At 36.5% G+C, this 21,399-nt stretch overlaps 3 protein-coding genes across 5 annotated transcripts; 2 read left to right on the top strand and 1 right to left on the bottom strand.

Moving 5' to 3' along the window:
- Positions 1-6,001: 6,001 nt before the first annotated feature.
- Positions 6,002-11,143, top strand: haus7 (HAUS augmin-like complex, subunit 7). Its single transcript, XM_060895153.1, has 10 exons — positions 6,002-6,130; positions 6,468-6,583; positions 6,688-6,755; positions 6,855-6,916; positions 7,143-7,222; positions 7,587-7,784; positions 9,985-10,093; positions 10,187-10,402; positions 10,544-10,655; positions 10,895-11,143. Exons 1-10 carry the CDS (start codon positions 6,062-6,064, stop codon positions 10,954-10,956), a joined length of 1,092 nt encoding a protein of 363 aa, XP_060751136.1. The 5' UTR covers positions 6,002-6,061; the 3' UTR covers positions 10,957-11,143.
- A 112-nt stretch (positions 11,144-11,255) lies between these two features.
- si:dkey-93l1.9 (uncharacterized protein LOC562339 homolog) lies at positions 11,256-13,561 on the top strand. 3 transcript variants are annotated; one of them, XM_060895156.1, is made up of 4 exons: positions 11,256-11,406; positions 12,626-12,845; positions 12,942-13,071; positions 13,407-13,561. In XM_060895156.1, the coding sequence occupies exons 1-4, from the start codon at positions 11,341-11,343 to the stop codon at positions 13,462-13,464; spliced, it is 474 nt and encodes a 157-aa protein (XP_060751139.1). In that variant the 5' UTR covers positions 11,256-11,340; the 3' UTR covers positions 13,465-13,561. The 3 variants fall into 3 exon arrangements, with proteins under 3 accessions (XP_060751139.1, XP_060751140.1, XP_060751141.1); XM_060895158.1 differs by having other exon boundaries at positions 11,344-11,406; positions 12,539-12,845; XM_060895157.1 differs by lacking the exon at positions 13,407-13,561 and having other exon boundaries at positions 12,942-13,075.
- Positions 13,551-20,580, bottom strand: emd (emerin). The gene is made up of 7 exons (XM_060895154.1): positions 20,428-20,580; positions 17,940-18,029; positions 17,257-17,349; positions 17,121-17,155; positions 17,006-17,031; positions 16,813-16,866; positions 13,551-16,003 (listed from the first exon to the last, which is right to left on the bottom strand). The coding sequence occupies exons 2-7, from the start codon at positions 18,019-18,021 to the stop codon at positions 15,757-15,759; spliced, it is 537 nt and encodes a 178-aa protein (XP_060751137.1). The 5' UTR covers positions 18,022-18,029; positions 20,428-20,580; the 3' UTR covers positions 13,551-15,756.
- Between the last annotated feature and the right edge of the window lie 819 nt (positions 20,581-21,399).

Raw genomic sequence — 21,399 nt, forward strand, 5'->3', positions numbered from 1 at the left:
AGGTTCTTTTTTTATAATCAAAAACAAACCCTTCTTGAAGGAACCTATGAGAAACTATACAACAGGTCTTTATTTTTGTCAAATACATGTTACAGAACAGTCAAATTCTTTCTTTGCATATCTCAGGTTTGGAGGTTGGGATCAGACCAGAGTGTTAAGGGCCTACAACCCTGAGCATTAACACTTGTCCTAACACTGACCCTTCATTTATAAAAACCAAAAATTTTTTGCTGTTTCTTCCATGTATAAATATATGGTTTGTATGTAAAGGCCTTTCATATACCTTTGATCAGCAAATAATATTTATTAGTTAAAAAATATATTGTTTATTAAAATGCAATTGCAGGATAAACACTCACTGTTCACTGTATTAGGAACATTTATGCCATTATATAATCAACCTTATGTCAGCAGCACAGTGCAAAAAGTATTCAGGTATTGGCCAAAAGCTTTTGCTATACTGTAGTTCCTATTAAACATCAGAATGAAGAAATAGTGTGAACGATGTAACTTTGATGGTGGAATGGTTGTTGGTACTAGTTGAGTTATCTGAGTATTCCGTAAAACTGCTGGATTCACAAAAAAGCAAACAAGGCACAAAACTGAGTGAGCACAAAAGTATCTTTTTTTTTTACCAGTTAAGAACTTTCTTATAAATTAACATTATCTATCAAATTTGTGCCAATTACTTTTGATGTGGAAAACATGATGTTCTCATTTAAGTAAACACACATTTTAATACTACTCATTAACACCTGTAAGTCTTCCAATTAGTGTTCAAGACTCAGACAAATTTGTTTAGTACTTTTTTATAAATATTTTTTCTTAGGTAAAGGAGCAGATTTTGGGGGTTCTTGCACAGAATGTTTGGTGAACTGGGATTTTCAGATGCTGTCACCTTGTAAATCGGTTTTTCTGATCGTGGAGTGGATGGACACTTTATGTGTATGAAGCCCTCATGTCTGTATTACCTTCTGGCTCTCCCTTTTAGTTATGCGGTCATCTAGTCTTGCCAGAGTCCCTGCCTGAACTTTGCACATAATGTATGTTGTCCTTAACCATTTCAAGATTGCAAGCATACCTCATATCTTTATTTCTCTCTCTCTGTCGAGCTACACATGCCACTCCTGAGCTCCCACTGCTTTGAGTTCCTGTGTGACTGCTTATTCTTTCCAGACCTGCCTGATCTATCCTTCTAGTTGGAAAGCTCACCTGTACCTGTGTGTGTGTGTGTGTGTGTGTGTGTGTGTGTGTGTGTGTGTGTGTGTGTGTGTGCAAGTGTGTGTTATCAGGCATTTTCAAAGCTCTATTAGTGTCGGTATGCAAGTGTGTTCAAAAAAACTTGTACCACCTGTTTTGTTCTCAGGTTCAAAAGAAACACCTTTAATCATGTGCATAAGGCATTACAGGAACTTAAACAGTTAAAATCAATTATGCTACTTAAAAATTATTTTAAATGTATCTAACATAAATTCTAAATATATCTAAATGTAAATATTTATCTAAAATTTGCATGTGAAACTTCTACATTAAAATATGGAATTACTATTTTTTTAATAAAAACAACTAAAAGGGCATCCAATTGTACAAGCTTAGGTTAAAAAAATACAGATTTTGGTAAGTGCGTCTTCTTCTCCTCCTCCTCCTCCTCCTCCTCCTTCAGTGCTGAACTGTACATTATCGCCACCCATAGATATCTATACACTAGATGTCGCATTGGGGTCCTAAAAAGGCGTCAAAACCGTCGCCATCTTTGTACGGTGCTCCTTTACCTCAAATGCATGGACGATGCCGGACTTCTGTGCTGCCTATGGTTGTTCAAACGAAAGAAACCTAAAAACCAGACAGCAAGGGATTACATTTCACAAGTGAGAATGTGTTTTATGATATTGAATGTTAGAAAATTATATTTCTTGTTCCGTTGGTTTGTTTTAGTCCTTGGTTAACGAACACAGCTAATCTATGCTAGTTACTCATTAGTTTTTGACAGTTAGGAAAACAGACAATGTTTGTAGATTCCGAAGCTCTTAATAAGGACGTTAAAATTGACCCATGCTTTTTTGCTTAAAGGTGAAGACCCAACTTTATGTGTGTTCTGTAAGATTCCCTTATCTGTCAAACATATTTTATTAGATTGTCCTGGACTTAACACAAGCAGAATGCTCTTTTATCAAGTTACTTCACTTAAAGACATATTTAATGACATTATGCCTGTAAAGGGTTTGGATTTTTTTTATCTTATATTAATTTAAAAAATGTATAATATGACTTGCTGTTTATATTTGTTTTGTTTTTATTGTATTGATATGATATTTGTGTTTTTGTAATTGAATTTTTGCCATGAAAAAACTTTTGATTGCTGACATGGCATTAAATAAAATAATCGGAATCTGAATCTGTTTGTAGATTCCCAAGTGATAAACAGAGACATCAGTCATGGACAAGTTGCAGGGACACTAAACACTTTTTTTAATGGTTAATTCAGCTGACAGTCCTGGAAGGATGTCACCAGTTAGGTTGGCAGTTCAGCCTCAAAGTCAAACTTTGTGGGGGGTTTTTTTTGGTTTATGTGATTTTAGTACATACTTATTTAATGTGGCAAAAGTATTGTGGGAAAATAATAAATACAAGATTCAACAGTCTTTGGCACCTCAACTATCTAACTTTCACATTATGTTCTTCTCAAATTTGGGATTTGCTTCCACCTGCAAATTGCTTTGTGTATCATATTTAATAAACCAATACAATTTAAATGTTTAAATGAACATGTATAGACACACCATAGTAGCAGTGTTGCATGCAGTAGGCTATAAGGTAAGTAGTGATTGTTCATTTGAAGTTTACTCAAGTGGAAGAATGTAAGTAATAAACTTACACCTACTAGCACTATGTATTATATTGTGAAAAAGTAAATTATCTTAATATCAAAACCTTAATTTTCTCTGGACTTAATGATAAATACATGTCTGACCTTTGGAACGAACCAAAAAAAAACTAGAAATCGCATTCATGACGATTTATGGTGATTTTATTTCTTTGCCTACATTGACGCTAATGCATTAAGAGGAGGGGGTCCACTGTACCAAGATGGCGGCTCAATTTGACGCATTCGCGCCAATGTACTGCCCTATACAAGGCGACATCTAGTGTATATATCTGTGATCGCCACCTAGTACCTAGTTGTGCTGTAAAGATGTTTGATGGAAGTGATTTATTTCTATCACGCATGCGCAGTAAAAATTCCAGTCCAGGATATCAGGCAGAGACGATTTTGTATTTGTAGATTATTTATTATATATATTTTTAAAATTGTAGTAGATTAATGTTCGAAACTATGACAGACTACAGTCTTTATAAAACATATATTATTATATATTAAATATTATAATAATAATATTTATATAATAATATAGAAATAAGTTAATAACCAAGATAATTATATATATCTTGTTATAGCGCGTTATATATTATATATATCTTGCTATAGACTGTTATAACGCGACTGAGGCTCTTCAGATTAAAGGGACTCAGATTGAGACCTCTGGTGTTCAATCCGTGTAATTGCATTAATATGTATAATTAATAGTAATCTGATTCGCACCACTTGAATCGGGCGTTCCTTCATTTGCCCTAGAAACGAAAATTTATTAAAACGAGTACGTTAAGATAAAACTCTGATTTAGCTAGAAACTACAATATTGTCAAGGCAGCTGATATAAGAAATCAATCAAAACGTTCTAATGCTGTATAACACATAACAAAAAAAACCCTTTGTTAGATACAGATAGTTAAACTGTAAAAATTAAAGTGTAAAGCCTATTCTACTCCTGCACAAAAACTGCCCAACGACCAGGTGCTCTGTCTCTCTCCAGCTGATGTAAGGAAGACCCTCTCCAGGATTAACCGACGCAAGGCTGCGGGTCCCGACGGTATACCAGGCCGGGTACTGAGAGACTGTGCGGCACAGTTGACTGATGTCCTTACGCATATCTTTAACACCTCACTGAACCAGGCAGTCGTCCCCACATGTCTCAAGTCCACGACCATCATACCGGCACCAAAGAAAGCACCTGTGTCCTGTTTGAATGACTACCGTCCCATAGCACTGACTCCAATCGTGATGAAGTGCTTTGAGAGGCTAGTCATGAAAAATATAACAACCAGTCTCCCCAACACCCTTGATCAGCTCCAGTTTGCATATTTTCAGAACCGATCCACAGACGATGCAATTGCCCTTAGCCTCCACCTAGCCCTCACACACCTTGAAAACAAAAATTCCCACATCAGAATGCTGTTCATAGATTTCAGCTCAGCGTTCAACACAATCATCCCACGACATCTCATTCAAAAACTGCTGTGCCTTAGCAACTACCTCTGTAATTGGATCTTGGACTTTCTAACTGGAAGACAACAGTCAGTGCGTATCGGCCAAAAACATCGAGCACTAAAACACTGAGCACAGGCGCACCACAAGGCTGTGTGCTCAGCCCACTGCTCTTCACGCTGCTGACACACGACTGCACTGCATAGTTCAGCTCCAACCACATCAAGTTTGCTGATTGCACAACTGTGATCGGTCTCATCAGCAACAACAATGCACTACACTACGCACTACAGAGAGGAAGTGGCTCAGCTGGCTAAATGGTGTGAAACAAATAACCTGTACCTTAATGTAGAGAAGACAAAGGAGGTTGTGATGGACTTCAGAATAAACTCCATTGAGCACCAACCACTGACCATCAACAACACAACAGTTGAGAGGGTTGGCAGCACAAAATTCCTGGGGGTGCACATCACGGAGAATCTCACCTGGTCCACCAACTCACGGTCATTCTACAAGAAGGCACATCAGCGGCTGCACTTTCACCGCCACCTGAAGAGAGCATGTCTCCCTCCACCCATTCTCCCCACCTTCTACAGAGGAACCATTGAGAGCGTGTTGATGAACTGCATCACTGTATGGCACGGGAACTGCAGTGCAGCTGAACGCAAGACCCTTCAGAGGATAGTGAATGCAGCCGCAAAGATCATCGGCGCCCCTCTCCCCTCGATCGAGGACATCTTCATGAAGCAATGCCTCAGCAGGGCCAACAGCATGGTGGGGGACCCCACCCATCCCTCCAACAACATCTTTCAGCTCCTAACCATCAGGAAGAAGGTACAGGAGCATCAGAGCCCGCTCTGCTAGACTGCGGAACAGTTTCTTCTCCCAAGCTATGAGAGCCCTGAACTCAAACTTCCACTGCCACCCCTGAAAATATACAGGCCTCCTGTGACGTGACCTACCTGACCGCCACCAGCCGCACTCACCACAGCATTAGCACACTGGCACATCAAAACTAAAACGGTGTACTAAACCCACAGACAATACACATGTTTACATGCTCGTGTTGAACACTGCCTCTTGCACTAGTCCGCTACCAGCTGCTTGACTTTGAATGCCTCCTGTTGCACGTGTACAATATCAAGGGAAGCATTGTATAGTCTACATACTTATATTTATATTTATTTCTTGAATGTATTTTTTGTACTGATGGCATAGTCCGTACCTGCCCCCTGCTTCGTTGTTGTTTAATGTCTATTTAATGTCATTAATGTTTAATGTCTATTGCAAAATGACAATAAAGAAACTCCAGTATAATAAATATATCTCCAGTATAATATAATATAATATAATATAATATAATATAATATAATATAATATATATTTATTTATTATTATAATTGATTGGCATCTCTGGAAAAATTGTCGGTAGTGTGTGAGTGCGTGAGTGAATGAGAGTGTGTGTGTGCCCTGCGATGGGTTGGCACTCCGTCCAGGGTGTATCCTGCCTTGATGCCCGATGACGCCTGAGATAGGCACAGGCTCCCCGTGACCCGAGAAGTCGGATAAGCGGTAGAAAATGAATGAATGAATGAATGAATGAATGAATGAATGAATGAATGAATATATCCTCCTCTCCATATTAGACCGTCCAGTCCTAGTTTTCTTTCCCTCTTACAGGGAGGAGCTAGAAGGGAGGAAGTGAGGATACAGAGCAGTGATACTGAGGCGGGCATCATGGCGGCAATCATGGCGGGCAAATCAAAAGAACAACGGCTCTCTCTGTGTGTTTATGACAGTCTTCGGGTAATGTTTTAAAACTGCATTTAACTTGCTGCTAAATGATGCATGTTTTAACTTCAGCAATAGTGATTACTGTAGCCTTAATGATACGTATAGAGGAGTTAGCTAGCTTGGTGAGTAGTTAACAAGGGCTCTAAAAACCAAATATAACCCCTGTTGTTTTGTGGCCACCTGTGATTTAGTTGACATTTCAGTGACTTAGTTTACATTTATTTCGGGTTTACTTGCTACAGGTGGTTTTACAGTAGGTTTAAGAAGCTGTTTACTATGTAGCCGAGTGATGCTAGTTAGCTAGCTCCCCTCAGGAGCAGCCTGAATGCGTTGTTTATGTTGTGTTCAGAGACTCGCCTGTCCCTCAGTGGACGGTCTTTACCTGAGAGAAGCAAGCAGCATGCAGGAGCTTCTCTGCACGCCTTCATTACACCGCATGGACATACTGAAATGGATTTGTGCCAGGTATGTTAACACAAATTATCATTGTGAACATGCTTACAAGTTTTCAGTGTATTCAGACAATAACATACACATTTGAATCTGAAGTAAAATTGTCTGTTGAAAAGAATCTGCCCAGCCCTGAGAGACAAATTCTCAACAATCAAGTCTTCAGAGACAGAAGAAGTGGCAAATGGTAAAGATGCTCTGTTTACACCTATGAAAAATGTCAAATAAGTGGTTATTTCAGTTAAATGAAATAATAAATATATATTTTTTTCCAAACCAAACGTAGAAATCACACGTTTTGGCCATGAAATGCTGTTGTGTAAAGCTGATGATCAGGAGTTAATCAAGGTATGTAACTTTACATGTTTAATCAATTTTCCAAATAAAAATTAAGCTATTTGAAAAGAGTTTTATATTGGTAATGAAAAACAGTGTAAATATATGTGAAGTGTTGGTAGCTTAAAACCAGTAATTATTCCCAAGTGTTTCTGATTACTTGGTTGGTGAAGATTTTTACACCTGTTAGTTTAGTTCCCTATTTGATTGTTCTGTTTGATTTTTCTCTTGGACACAGGGCTTTGCCTCACCATTACGACAGCTTTTGTTTTTGGAACAGCTTTTAATGATCGCAGGACAGCAGAACACACCATCTGAGTAAGTGCATTTTTTCAGTGGAATCGTTTGCACTGCTGTCAGATAATATGCATCTGGAATAATCAATTAGCTGTCCATTTCTGTGACTTTTCTTTAGGCACCAACCCAGTGTTCATATTCGGTCATTTTAAAATGATGTTGCAATGTTAAATAAAATCTTTTGAATACTTTCCTAGCAATAAGACCTACAGGAATGTTTAGCTACTTATAGCCAACTCTCTCTTGTGTTGCAGGGGAAGAGGTGTGGAATAAGATGCTGTTAGATTGAGTTTAAATTAAAATAAAAATGAATAAACATGAATGAATATACAATTGATTGTTTTGTTGACTGTGCTTTAATTACTACTTAATGTCTGTTTTTTAGAGACATGCACAATGAACCCTCTGGAGGTGGCAGCATAACAGATGAGAATCTGTTGAAAGAGCTGATGTCACCTGACCACCTAACTGATCTGATCCAGCTGATGAATCCTGTGTGCAATCCCTGGTCTGCCCACATCCAGGAATACCTCAGAGCCACACAAGCAACTCGGGCTAAGGCAAACAGCAGTAAAGCCGATGAGTATGTTTACATCCACCCTGATTGGATTCAACAGTTATTACAATTATTATTAAAAGACCCTTAAAGAAATTAAATAAAATAATTCTGACTTTAGATCAATTATAGACTAAGGGAATTGTCTGAAATTTTGATTATTTTTGGGTGTTTGAGTACAATCATTTGGAAAAAGCAATATCCAAATTTTTCTCTCTGATAACATTAGGGTTTTGCAAGCATACAATTTGATCCTATCACATCAAGTAACGCATCACTGCAGTAAAATGTTCTGCAGGATTTTAGTAGAAAATAGGATTTTTAGATAAATGTGTCATATGTAACTTTCAAACCTAATCAGGAGTGAAAGCATTGTAATAAACTAATAACAACATTTAGTCCTTGGCTAACAGCCACCATTGGAAAAACTGTTAAATGTTCTTTACACTATTGCAGCATTTCAGTCAAGGTTACCACTCGTAATTGCCAACCTCCAACGAGGAACAAAGAAAGGAAAGCATTAATGCATTATTTGCAGTTTGCATTCATTTGAAAAATTCCTGGATTTTGAAATAAAATAAAATAACTAGTATTAGATTTTCTGAATGGTTGTGGGTTGCATTGAATTGAAAATGTGACCTTATTTACAGGTCAATTGAATCATGTTATTATTAGTTGGATGTTGTTGGTTCTCAGTAGTGTCAGACGAGACGAAATATGTTCAACAACCTTTTTTTTCATGACTAAGACGAGACGATGACAAGACTGAACCACTGTCCAAAAACGCTGACTAAGACTAAATTAACATGCATTATTGTTGACGAAAAAGACGAGACACAAATGTTTTGTATAAAATAAAAACTAAGATTAAATCTCTCTTCATTTTCGTCTACAATTGTTTCTGCTTTTTCATCAGCTGTTACGCCTTTAAAATATTTACGAGTTCGCAGCTTCGCTCTGTTTAGTGTGTGCGTAGAAACAATTCGTCCACACGCCGCTCAAAAAAAACTCCTGAGCGCAAGTTAACCCTGGGTCTAGTCAGGCTTTTTGTGTTAAATTATATTTCCTGTCGCTGCGCAGGCTCTTTTATTGTACATGACAGCTTATGTCCTGATGAACGCATTACGCATTATAACGTCTTTGCATTATGATTAAAAGCAGTATCAATAAAGTAAAAAATGTGATGTGCAGTCAAGTTCGAGTGTATGCACTGTTTAAACGAGTGTTCTCAACTTCTCAATGATACTTTTGTGATTCCCGGACTGTAAATAGGTTGTATTTTAGGCCCACAGTAAAGTAGGCCTATTCTTTTCAGTTTTTCTGAGTATATTTATTTTATTTCTGATTTGAACAGGGGGGCACGGTGGCTTAGAGGTTAGCATGTTCGCCTCACACCTCCAGGGTTGGGGGTTCGCATGTTCAAAGGAGTTTGCATGTTCTCCCAGTGACACCTGAGATAGGCACAGTCTCCCCGTGACCCGAGGTAGTTCGGATAAGTGGTAGAAAATGAATGAGTGAGAGAGTGATTTGAACAGAAACATGAGACACAAGGCAACCAAAACAGTTTTAAAAACCTTTGTAACTTAAGTTGTCAGTCGGAGTCTGTTGGGCCCCAGCTTTTGAATTGTGTTGGTTAAAATAAAATACTTTTCAGAACAGGTTAATCATTTGTGAATGTGTCTCCTAAATCAGAAATTGAAAACCAGACACGTTTAACATTTGCATTCAACAAAAATCATTCAACAAGTGTATTTTGTCAGGTAATTATGACATTTAACCAATGTTTGAGATATGTGAAACACTTTTTTTTTCTGAAATGTTTATCAGTAATAATCTCAGTAATATGTTATTTTAAAAAAGACTACAAGTTTTTGACTAAAACTAGACTAAAATTAAAAGACTTTTAGTCGACTAAAACTTGACTAACAAAAAAAGATATGTGAATGACTAAATATGACTAAAACTAACAAGGACGTTAGACACAAGACTAAGACTAAATTAAAAATAGGTGACGAAATTAACACTAGTTCTCAGCCATTTCCAGAGACTAAAAAAAAACTCTGGACCATGTGGCAAAAACATCCATAGGGTGGAGTTTGACTTTTCTTTGTAATTATCAGTAAGTTTTTTTTATTTGAGTCTCATTTATCAGCCTCAGTTTTACACTTTTCTCTACATGCATGTGTACTGGATGATGCATCCTGATTTTTCTCTTTTCCTGTTGAAGGAGTCATCATCATGATTCAGGATGTGGTAAACTTAATAATGACAACATAGCTGAAGCTACTGCTTTGCTCCAGTCCACTCGGTGTACATTGGAAGAGCTACATAAAGAGGTGAGTCGTCAGCTAGACGTGTTTTATGATTGCTTTGTGATGATAATTATTAGTAATCAAATTGTTTTGCTTATTATTGCCATTTCTCCTTAGTGTGAGTTCCTGCAGTCGGAACAGTCTGGCTCTGCAGCTTCATTGTCACCCTGCGCTTTGAAAGTTGCTATATCAGACATGGCACAACTTATGACTGCTTTCAGTCAGGTCTACAACACAGACTTCAGGGGCTACTGCCAAAGAGCACCTCCTGTCCTTAATCCAAACACATGTGTCTTTCAGTCTGTACATCAACTCCTGCACCACTGCAACATGGTACTGCTCTATATGAGAGTTCTGAATTAAGCTGTATTAAACATTTAGTATAAATACAGCTAGAGGAAGATTCACAGAGTGGAATTATGTTTTTAATAAAAAAAAATAAAAAGGTGACATTTCAATGTTTTTGTCATATAGGAATTAGAAGCACTGCTCCAACTGTCCAAAACCTCATCAACGCTGACTGAGATTGTGAAACAAATTCAGACAGACAGGCGGTTTTGGGCCAATGGAGAGAAACTTACGTTGTGTGAGTATTAGACCATTTATTCCATGGGATTTACATTAAAAAAACACGAATGAGTTCATGATTTATTGCAGACTAAAGGGAAGAACCTTCCTTTCCTCTGCTTTCTTCTCTTTTTTTACTATTTGAGGAACCGTTTAGTTTCCTCCATAAATAAGTTCCTCTGCTTGATTCTATATGCACAATCCATTTGAGTTGCCTGAAATGTTTATAAATTTGTTCTTTTATTTGTTTCTTTTCAGCCAACCAACTGGAGGCCCTGAAGAATAGATTCACCGTTTTTTTGTCTCTTCATGAATCATAAGTTATTTTTATTGTTTTAGCCTAAACGACACTGATTCAGAGAGCTCAGTTTCATAATAGCTCAAAGTCTTTTTTTTTTTTCCAATGTATTTTCCACATGTAAATGTTGTGTATGAACTAAATCACTTTATTTTATGGTAAAATACTAAAACTCTGCTGTAAATAAAAATAAATAATTTACAAACAAACATGATCACTTATGTTGTACTTTAATACTGTTTTAAACACACTAGCATTTTCATATGTAGGCGTGATTGTGGGAGGGACAGAAAACAGTTGAGGGACAGAGGGACAGTTTGTTTAACTGAATCAACTAGGCTAGGTACCATAGGATTATTCTTGCACAAACTAATCCTGGATGTCTCTCATTTTTGTTGTATAAAATATGGAGGAAAAAAGGCAAATATCCAATGCAGCAGACTTTCCTTTAAACACTCTGGGAACTGTAGAGGTAAGTAGACTGAAACATGCTGTTTTATTATCTTTTGTGTCACACTGTCAATGCAGGTGGCTCTTTTAGACCTTTGAATTGAAATCCATTCTAATAATTTGTTTATTATTTTGTAACATTCAATAATCCTTCTGCACAAACATCTTCCTTTTTATATACAGGACAACAGCTATATCTTATCTCGCAGTGAGAGCTCGACAGCAAAGTATACACAAGTGTATTTTGCCAATAAAGCACAATTCTTATCCTGATTTTTTAAAAAAATATCTCTGGATATCACTAAACTGAGTTGATTGTTAGTGACCCATTGGGGTATTTTTTGGTGCTTATGTTTCCTGGTGGGTTACAGAGCACCAACTCAAATTTAGCACTGTGGTGACAATTGTTCCTGCTGAAAATAGTCCTTTATGCAAGCAAACCACTATGTCCTTGTTTTAGGCTATATTAGAAAATATAAATGAAAGCTGAAATCTGTTAAGTGGTCTCATATTCATCTTTTAATCACAAACCCAAATGTCTTCAGTATACAGCAAAAACAACAAAACTGGTCCTGCTGCCCCAATACTTTTGGAGGGGGTTGTATGTCCAAGTTTTTCAAATTTTAAGCCTTCAATCTGTTTTCTCTGCCTAGCTCATGCTGATGTACTTAGTTTAGGTGTAATTGGACCTTTACAAAGCCACACTATATGGCTAAAAGTATGTGGACCCCTGATCAACGTCTTATATTTGCTTTTTAAAATCCCATTCCTTCTTTAGTTATCATCTTTTCTCATTCTTTTGAGGGGCTCTCTACTAGAATTTGGAAATTGCTGTGGGAATTTGTGCTCATTCAGGCACAAGAGCACTAGTGAGATCAGGCGATGATCTCAGGTCAAAAAGCCTGGCATGCAGTTAATCCCAACGGTGTGGGGTTGAAGGTTTGGTCTTTTGTTAAAATGAAAGTAATTCTTAATGCTACAACATACAAAAACATACTAGACAGTTTTTTTCTTGAAATATTTTGACAGCAGTTTGGGGAAAATGGGATGTGAAGGTCGTGTCCATATACTACTGGCCATATAGTGTATTTATATTATAATGGCATTGCTTACTAAATACCTTTTATTGGAAACACTTTTATTCGTCCCTCTAGAATTGACTTTCATAAAAATTTCATTGGGATCCTACAGTCAATGTAAATCCCTATGCTGTCAATAATACCTTCCATTCTTAAACTAAGGACCAGAGAAAAAAGTCTCCCTGGTGCCTGGACATGAACCATTATGTCATTAAGAAGAGTACAGCCCAGAGCATGCTTGAAATATCTCTGCTGATGGCTAACTCTTCTCAGCTAAAGTCTGCACTGCAGGAGGGGCCTGAGTACCGATTCCATCTAATTGCACTCATCATTCTGTCCATTACACTTGAGATCACCGTTGGCCTTCTTCTTATCCTCACTGGTAGGTTTAACATTATTAGGTTAATTTCTTGTAGATCTTTGAAACCCGTTTTCATCCTCATTTAAGCAATCAAGTTTGTATTTATTTACTTCACAGTCAAACATAACCTGAATGATGAAATGAAACAACCTAAATTGAACATGTTAAACAATGTGGCTACAGTTTTGGTCTTCATTACTCTCCTCATCAATGTCCTCATCACTGCATTGGGTTCTGATTCTGAAGGGTGAGGATGCACAATTTTTGTTAGTATAAAAACAATTTTTTTGGACAAGGTCAGTTATCTGTTCAGGTAAATTCTATGCATTTATATTAGTAGTGGAATTTAGGCTCATGTATATTTTAGCATTGTTTAACACAAAATATTTAAATTTTACATACCATGTAGCTCGTAAACTGCGTGCATCCATTTATCCATATTCCATGTTTTATACTGTATCACCCTATACTCTGTGTATTTTATACCCCATGTATCGCCTATTGCTCTGCTTTACTAATGGACTGTATTGGCAGACATTTACTAATATAAATAACTAAAATTTTACCTTTACTCACTTTCAGGAGTTATTCAAAGATGGATGCTGCCAGTCCTCAAATAGACTCTCCTGGGGATAATTAAATATTATTTATACATTATATACATTTTTATATTAAAAATGTGTTACTTATTTAGGTTTAGACTCAATAGAAGACAAAGACAAATGATAACATTTTGGACACTATTTTATAATGGCATAATACTTTCTTTGAGATTCAACACAGCTCATTTTTAATACAATTATGGCTATTAATAAGCTGATGAACAGCTACAACCATAACCTCTGGGATACATATATACATACAGTTGTGTTAAAAAAATACATAATTAACCCGATAAACCAATTTTTAACAGTAGTGATACTTAATTGCGCATAATTTTGTTTGTAGATGTAGTAGTGTAAGAAATAGACCCAATTGTCACGTCCATGTCCTTTACTCATTCATTAAAAGGGGCATGTTCAAAATAAAAGTGTGGAGTTTTATTCGAGAACTCATTCTTTCTGTGAAAAAGCAGGTTTGAATAATTATCTTTTATTTTATATATTTCTATATATTATAGAAGGGCAAATGTTCCACACGTTGTATAATTATAATTATATATATATATATATATATATATATATATATATATATATATATATATATATATATATATATATATATATATTTTTCTTCCTTCTGAATTCCTAAGTACAATGAGCCATTCTAAACATAATTTGAATAAAATGTTGATTGGAGAGGAGAAGAGGTATTAAGGACTGAAAATTATACAATGCTCAGCTAAAATGATCTCAAATGCTTTAAAATGGCAGAAGAAAACTAGTGTTAGAAGGTTAGTCGGAATGGCAAAGATTCAGCCAATCATCCCAACTCCAGGAAGATCAAAGATGATCTAAACTAACCTGTAAATACACTTACAGTAAAATGTTTGACTGAAGCTAAGCTATTAGCAAGAAGCCCTCATAAAGCACCACTATTGAAAAAAACCACCATGTGTAGTATGGGTTACAATCTGCCAAGGTAATCAAAATACTGAAGAGATTATGCTGCCCTATGCCGAAGAGAAATGCCCCTGAAATGGGTGATTCAATAAGACAACAAACATTATAGGTACCAGAATTTGGTTGACTCAATGTAATTTAAAGTGAAGTTAAATCCTGGAAAAAATCTGTTTGTAACTGTTGAAAAGTGCTATTTTTTTAACCCATTAATATTCCATTTTTGCTTCATGTAAAATGCTTTTTTTTAGAATTAAATCTGTAATATTTTCACTGCATCTGAAATACGTGCATGAGGGCTATTAAAATATTTGCACTTTTATTCACATACAGATATTTATTTGAACAAAACTATATGAGCACTGATCACTGAACACTGATGAGCCATTACATTATGAACACAACCAGCCTGGAGCACTGAGCACACCTGGCAAATGAACAGTGAAGCAGTTGCAGTTCATAGAACAGTATATATACCACCCAAGGGCTGGCTTTTGGTCAGTAGATTGTTATGTGTCAAAATGGGAAAAGCTGCTGATTTATCAGAGTTTGATAAAGGTCAAATTTTGATGGTACGGCACTTAGGAACTTCAATCTTGGAGTTTGCATAGCCGCATAGCCTGCATAGCCGACGACCCAGCCGGGTCCCCATGCTAACTGAGCATCATCGCCAACATGGGCCCTGTTGCATCATGTCGATGGCCTAGCACGGATATGCCAATTACCAATAAAGGCTTGCACCTGGATGCACTGCTGGATGGACACAGACCAACTATGGCAGTGTTATGCAGTGGTCAATGTTTTCTTGAGACACTTTAGACAGCTGTCAGGTATCTAAAAATCGTTGAGGACCACATGCACCCATTCATGGCAACTGTGTTCCCTGCTGGTGATGACCATTACCAACAGGATAATGTGACATGCCACACTGCCAGAATCGCCAAGGAGTCGTTAATGCCTTGGCCTAAAAATTCACCTGACACAAACATAATTGAACATCTGTGGTTCCACTTGGAAAAGCAGGTTCACGTCACCAATATGTCACCACCACCACCCCGTAATGTATGGTACAAGATACCCCAGGAGACCTATTGCCACCTGGTTGAATCAATTTGCGAGCTAAAGGGGGTCCCAAAGGCTATAAGGTAGATGGTCATAATGTAATGGCTCATCTGTGTATATTTCTGCAATGTTAATGTAAAACTAGCTTCATGAGCCCATGTCTAATACAAAATCTGCAAATATATAAAGTTTCTTACACAAACAAAGTTGTGCTTATAATGTAAATAAACACTGGAATAGATCAGTACAAGGGGGAAAAAAATTGCATTTTTGGTAGAATCTTCATGCGTATGGAATAAATGATAAACTACTTATGCATCAATCTTTTTAAAAGGGTTTTCATCTGCAGACTCCATGTTTGAGTACACATAGTAAAGAAACACTGCAATAATGATGAAAACCAAAACACGGAGCCACCCTGGTACACCACCAGATTTACTCCCCGCAGATTTGACTGTTCCTGGACTAGGTTCATACAGACTTGACTTGCTCGTGTAGGCTGTTGATGTAGCTCGTGGGGTACTCTGGTAGGCTGTTCGAGTGTAGCTGATGATAGGCCTTGTGTTTGATAGATACATTTTTCCATTTGAAGTTTCCATTTATTTTTATTTGAAGTTGGATTCAAATAAAAAAGGCATGTGAAAATGGATGGAGAGAGGAATAAAGAGAAGATGAGTGACTACAGAAAGCAGGACTTGAGGCAGAAATCATGCTTACATTTAGATGTACAATGCTTTGCAGAAGTTTTGGCAACATTCATAAACAGGAACATTATGCATACTAATTATTATTGAAATTAAATTATAAGAGAAATTGTCTTTATTCAAATATAATAAAGCTTCTCTTTAGAAGTACATTTTTATAATAGTATTTTGTGCCATACATATTTAGTATTAATATATTTGTGATTTTAGCAATACTATAATTGTGATTCCTATATTATTGTTTATTTCTATATTTTAACCACATCCTGCTTCCCTGAGGTAGAATTGTTAAGTTTAAACACATTTAAATTCCCTTTTGGTGTGTCTGAAATCTAAAAATGCTAATTATTAGGGTGTATTTGGAGGCATGAAGGCATCAAGGTTGCATTTTGAGCTGTCTTCCTCTGGCCAATATTTAAAGGCATTATTAAATTATTAAAAATAACTAGTGTAGTTGCAGAATATTTGTTGTTTTCTGTAACAATTTATTTTTTGCCGAATTGGTGACAGATTAAGTGACATCATTTTGCTGCATTTGATATTCAAAGTGTTGAAAAATATTACTTATTTCATGTGGGGTTTTTTCATGAAGCATGACAATAAGACTGGAGGGCATATAAACCTGAGTTAAAATGTGCAAATTAGAAATCAAGGAAATCTTACTCATTTGCATTATCCACATCACCAGCTTTATCAGTGGTCCTCGTTCTTCTTGTTCTACAAAACGTATTACTGTGTTATTATCTGTGTAATAGAATGAAAGTTCACCTAGCTGCATCTGATATTTGCTTAGCATAATTAGGGTGTTAAAACTGTGAACATTAATGTATGTATAAAGAATACACACTGAACTTACACATCTCCAGAGTTTTCATGTTGCACCTGCAACCGACAAGATGATAGAGTTTAGACTTGTGTACAAATCACTAGAAGAGCTATGCAAATGTACCCAAGATAGTACTCAAACATACCGGTGGGTGATATGTAACATATGTGATTTCCTCCTCTGTGAAAAACATAAAAAGGGATCAACCTGGTCAGAGCAAGTTCCCAAAACTGGAATGTGATGATTCACTACTGTATATATAATAGTTATTAAGCTGTTACGTTCTTCTCTGTAGTACGTCTTGTCAGAAGATGGCTTGGGGTTTTTGGTCATGGCCTCTGCCAGCTTCTTCTCATAAAGTTTCCTGGTAGAGTCTAAAAAAAGCACATTGTCAGCATACAATACATGCATGTTAGAAAGCACAAGTTGAAACTTCATATTTTTGTGAAATTGTTTAATGAACACCAAATAAGAGTCAGGGATGGTGAGTATCACCTGGATATCATCTTTACAAAGTTGATAATGTTACAATGTGATATTACTTAGTGTTTGTTAAATCGGAGATCCTAAGTCTCTAATCTGTTACACATAAAAGACATAGGCTGTTACACAGATGTAGAGAGAAAAAAGGTGTATGAGGCATGAAAAAGAAAGTAGTCCATCTGCCATGATTACAATTTTTTTAAAGTTCTAAAGAAAGTGGGGTTTTTTTTGGGCCTGATTTATTTCACAAATGTCCTGTGGTGTGACTGAAGCAGGAAAGGTATACACCCCAAAGTCTGACAAGTTCGGCATAAGCATGTAAATAACCGAGTAAAAAGGATGATAACTGGTGTTCTTTAAACAGTGTAAACAAGAAGATACCATTTGAAGAGAAAATGTAATAAACACCTACATTATCTGAATGTAAGATTTTAACATGAACTAATATTAAACTATTGCTGCTTGAATTAAATTCTCTTACCCACTATGGGTCCATGGTTAATCCCATATTCATCCAGAAGTTTACAAAGCTCATCAGAAGACTTCAGGCTTAATGAGGACATGACTGTAACTACAAATCACAAAGATTGGGGGGGGGAAAGTGAGTCACTTATATGCAAATGGTCATGGGGTAAATGCTTATTAATGCCTAATTTATTTTCATGGATCAAAAATTATCCAGCAGTGTAAAATTCTGATAAAACTGTTAGCTGCCAAGTATCAGAATCAGAATCAGGTTTATTGGCCAAGTGTGTTGACACACACAAGGAATTTGGCTCCAGTTGTTTGTGACTCTCAAAAGTACAGACATAACACTATTCTATACAAGACAAGACAATACAGACTATACAAGACAATACAGACGATGTGATACAATATAGACAGTATGAGTATTAAATATGAATACAGAACATATGACTGATCAGTTATGTACATAAAGTGGGAGAAGTGCATGGTTGTGCAAATAACAGTATTGTGCAATATTATGCTTTTGTGCAATATGCAGCAGCAGTAGTGTGTGTAACATATACGGATGATTTGATGACAGTTCTGATAAGGTATTACTTGTAGATATGAAGCAGGGAATATAATTATGGTGAGTTGTTAATCAGGGTGATAAGGGGCCTGGGGAAAGAAACTATTTCTGTGTCTGGCAGTTTTGGTAAACAAAGCTCTTTAGGGCCTGTCAGAAGGGAGGAGCTGAAAGAGGTTGTGTTCAGGGTGTGAGGGGTCAGTAGTGATTTTTCCTGCCCTGTTTCTGGTTTCTGTATGGTACAAGTCCTTGGGAGTGTGCAGGGGGCACCAAGTATTTTTTCTGCTGTTTTAACCGTGTTTACGGAAGCGTATTGCATTCACTTGAGGAAAAAAATCTACTCTGTTTTTCTGAATTAACGAGTTAATTATCTCAGAATTATGAGATAATTTTTCATGAATAAAAAAAATCAGAAAAACAGAGTAGATTTTTTTTTTATTCATGAAAAATTATCTCATAATTCTGAGATAATTAACTCGTTAATTCAGAAAAACAGAGATTTTTTTTATTCATGAAAAATTCTCTCATAATTCTGAGATAATTAACTCGTTAATTCAGAAAAACAGAGTAGATTTTTTTTCCTCAAGTGAATGCAATACGCTTCCGTATGTGTTTCAGTCTGTTCCTGTCCTGTTTTATTGCTGCTCCAAACTGGATGGTGATGGATGTGCACAGGACAGATTCAGTGACTGCAGTGTAGAACAGCATCAACAGCTCCTGTGGCCGACTGTACTTCCTTAATCAACATCCACTGCTGGGCTTTTTTGTTAATGGAGTTTATGTTGCAGTCCCATTTTAGGTCTTGGGAAATGGTAGTGCCCAGAAACTTGAAGGTCTCCACAAATGACACAGGGCTGTTGGATATTGTGAGAGGGAGTAGTGTTGAGGGGTCTTCCCTAAAGAAACTGGGTGCTGTATGGCCATGAATAGCCTAATAGTCTGAATGCTAAGTCTTTTTTTGTGGTCAGATTTGTTCAGTATTTCAGATGTTTACACTAATGGAAATTAAAAGCATTCTCTTTTAGTCCAGTGATTCATAAGAAGACTCAAGCATTTATATGTTTTTAGGACTCATGGATAAATACTTTTATTAGCTGTAGTTTGATACTTGTCTCGACACCTGAGCTGCACTTTAGCACAAAAGCATGTTTACATTATATTCTCTTGGCAATTCCTTGATTTATGTTTTAAATTCCTTTTGCCTAAAACACTGGCCAAATAAGCAAAAACCAAAATGTAAACATGTGGGATAATGTAAAATAAATAAGTCCTTTAAGTCCAAAGTTCATCATTAATTTAATGTTAATTGAACTGCTTAGAGATATGTAGTTTATTGTCTTGTACCTGCCTACAGTGCATGGGGCAGTAAAATACTAAATAAAAGAAAACTACATAGTAAAGAATATTATTGTCTTGATAAAAATGTGTAGGATAGTTACGACGACATTTGGACATATGGAGTAACAAGCTAACGTTTAATTTAGAGTAAAACCAGGGAAGGAAATAAAACTAATTACAGCTCAGAACATCTGGAACTCCCTCCTACACATGCGCGTTAAGTACCGTGTTAGCAAATGAGGGACAATATCCACAGTGCTTCATACACTGTGCAAGTAGAAAAGGAAATGCTGTGTTTTCTAGCCTGAGACAACTTTCTACTATATCCTAGACGCCTACATTATTATAATAATAATTAAAATAATTATAAAAACAGCTGACTTGTACAGACTGGTAGGAAAACCCCTGTTCGTAGCTGGTTTGCTAGCTAGTAATTGTTAGCTAGCTGGCTACCTGAAGTTGCTCGGCGACATTAAGCAAAAGCAAAACTAATGTATAAAGATACGTTTTAAAAATCAGAGTTCATAATAATTACGGATGTTTCGTGCTTCTTAAATTACGAAAAGTAAATGTATTTACGTTTACACGATGCACTCACCTGGGGCGCGTTTCTGCTGGAAATGCTAACTTGCCTAAATGCTAGCTGGGCGGCTCCCTCGTACGTTACAGGACGAAATGGGAGTGTAAATTTGAGTGAGACTGGAAATGTGAGACTACTCTGAAGACGACTTTTCAAATTATTCGCTGACTGGCATTTTATTTTTATCGTTGTACTGCGCTGTTGCTGGAAATTACCGGCATTACCGTAAATATTTGCCTACGAGCTACTTAAATTATTTTTTTTTTGTTTTTATTAAACAATCCACACTTACATCAAGATCTCTGTAACATCGGGGTTAATAAATCAAGGCTAGATTTAGTTTAATCTAATGGGTCGCTTCGTGTATACACACACACACACACACACACACACATTTATATGTATATATACAGGTGCTGGTCATATAATTAGAATATCATCAAAAAGTTGATTTATTTCAGTAATTCCATTCAAAAAGTGAAACTTGTATATTATATTTATTCATTACACACAGACTGATATATTTCAAATGTTTATTTCTTTTAATTTTGATGATAATAACTGACAACTAAGGAAAATCCCAAATTCTGTATCTCAGAATATTAAAATATTACTTAAGACCAATACAAAGAAAGGATTTTTAGAAATCTGGGCCAACTGAAAAGTATGAACATGAAAAGTATGAGCATGTACAGCACTCAATACTATTTGGGGCTCCTTTTGCCTGAATTACTGCAGCAATGCGTCGTGGCATGGAGTCGATCAGTCTGTGGCACTGCTCAGGTGTTATGAGAACCCAGGTTGCTCTGATATTGGCCTTCAGCTCTTCTGCATTGTTGAGTCTGGCATATCGCACCTTCCTCTTCACAACACCACATAGATTTTCTATGGGGTTAAGGTCAGGCTAGTTTGCTGGCCAATTAAGAACAGGGATACCATGGTCCTTAAACCAGGTACTGGTAGCTTTGGCACTGTGTGCAGGTGCCAAGT

The sequence above is a fragment of the Tachysurus vachellii genome, chromosome 19 (assembly GCF_030014155.1).
Source record: "Tachysurus vachellii isolate PV-2020 chromosome 19, HZAU_Pvac_v1, whole genome shotgun sequence".
NCBI lineage: Eukaryota > Metazoa > Chordata > Actinopteri > Siluriformes > Bagridae > Tachysurus > Tachysurus vachellii.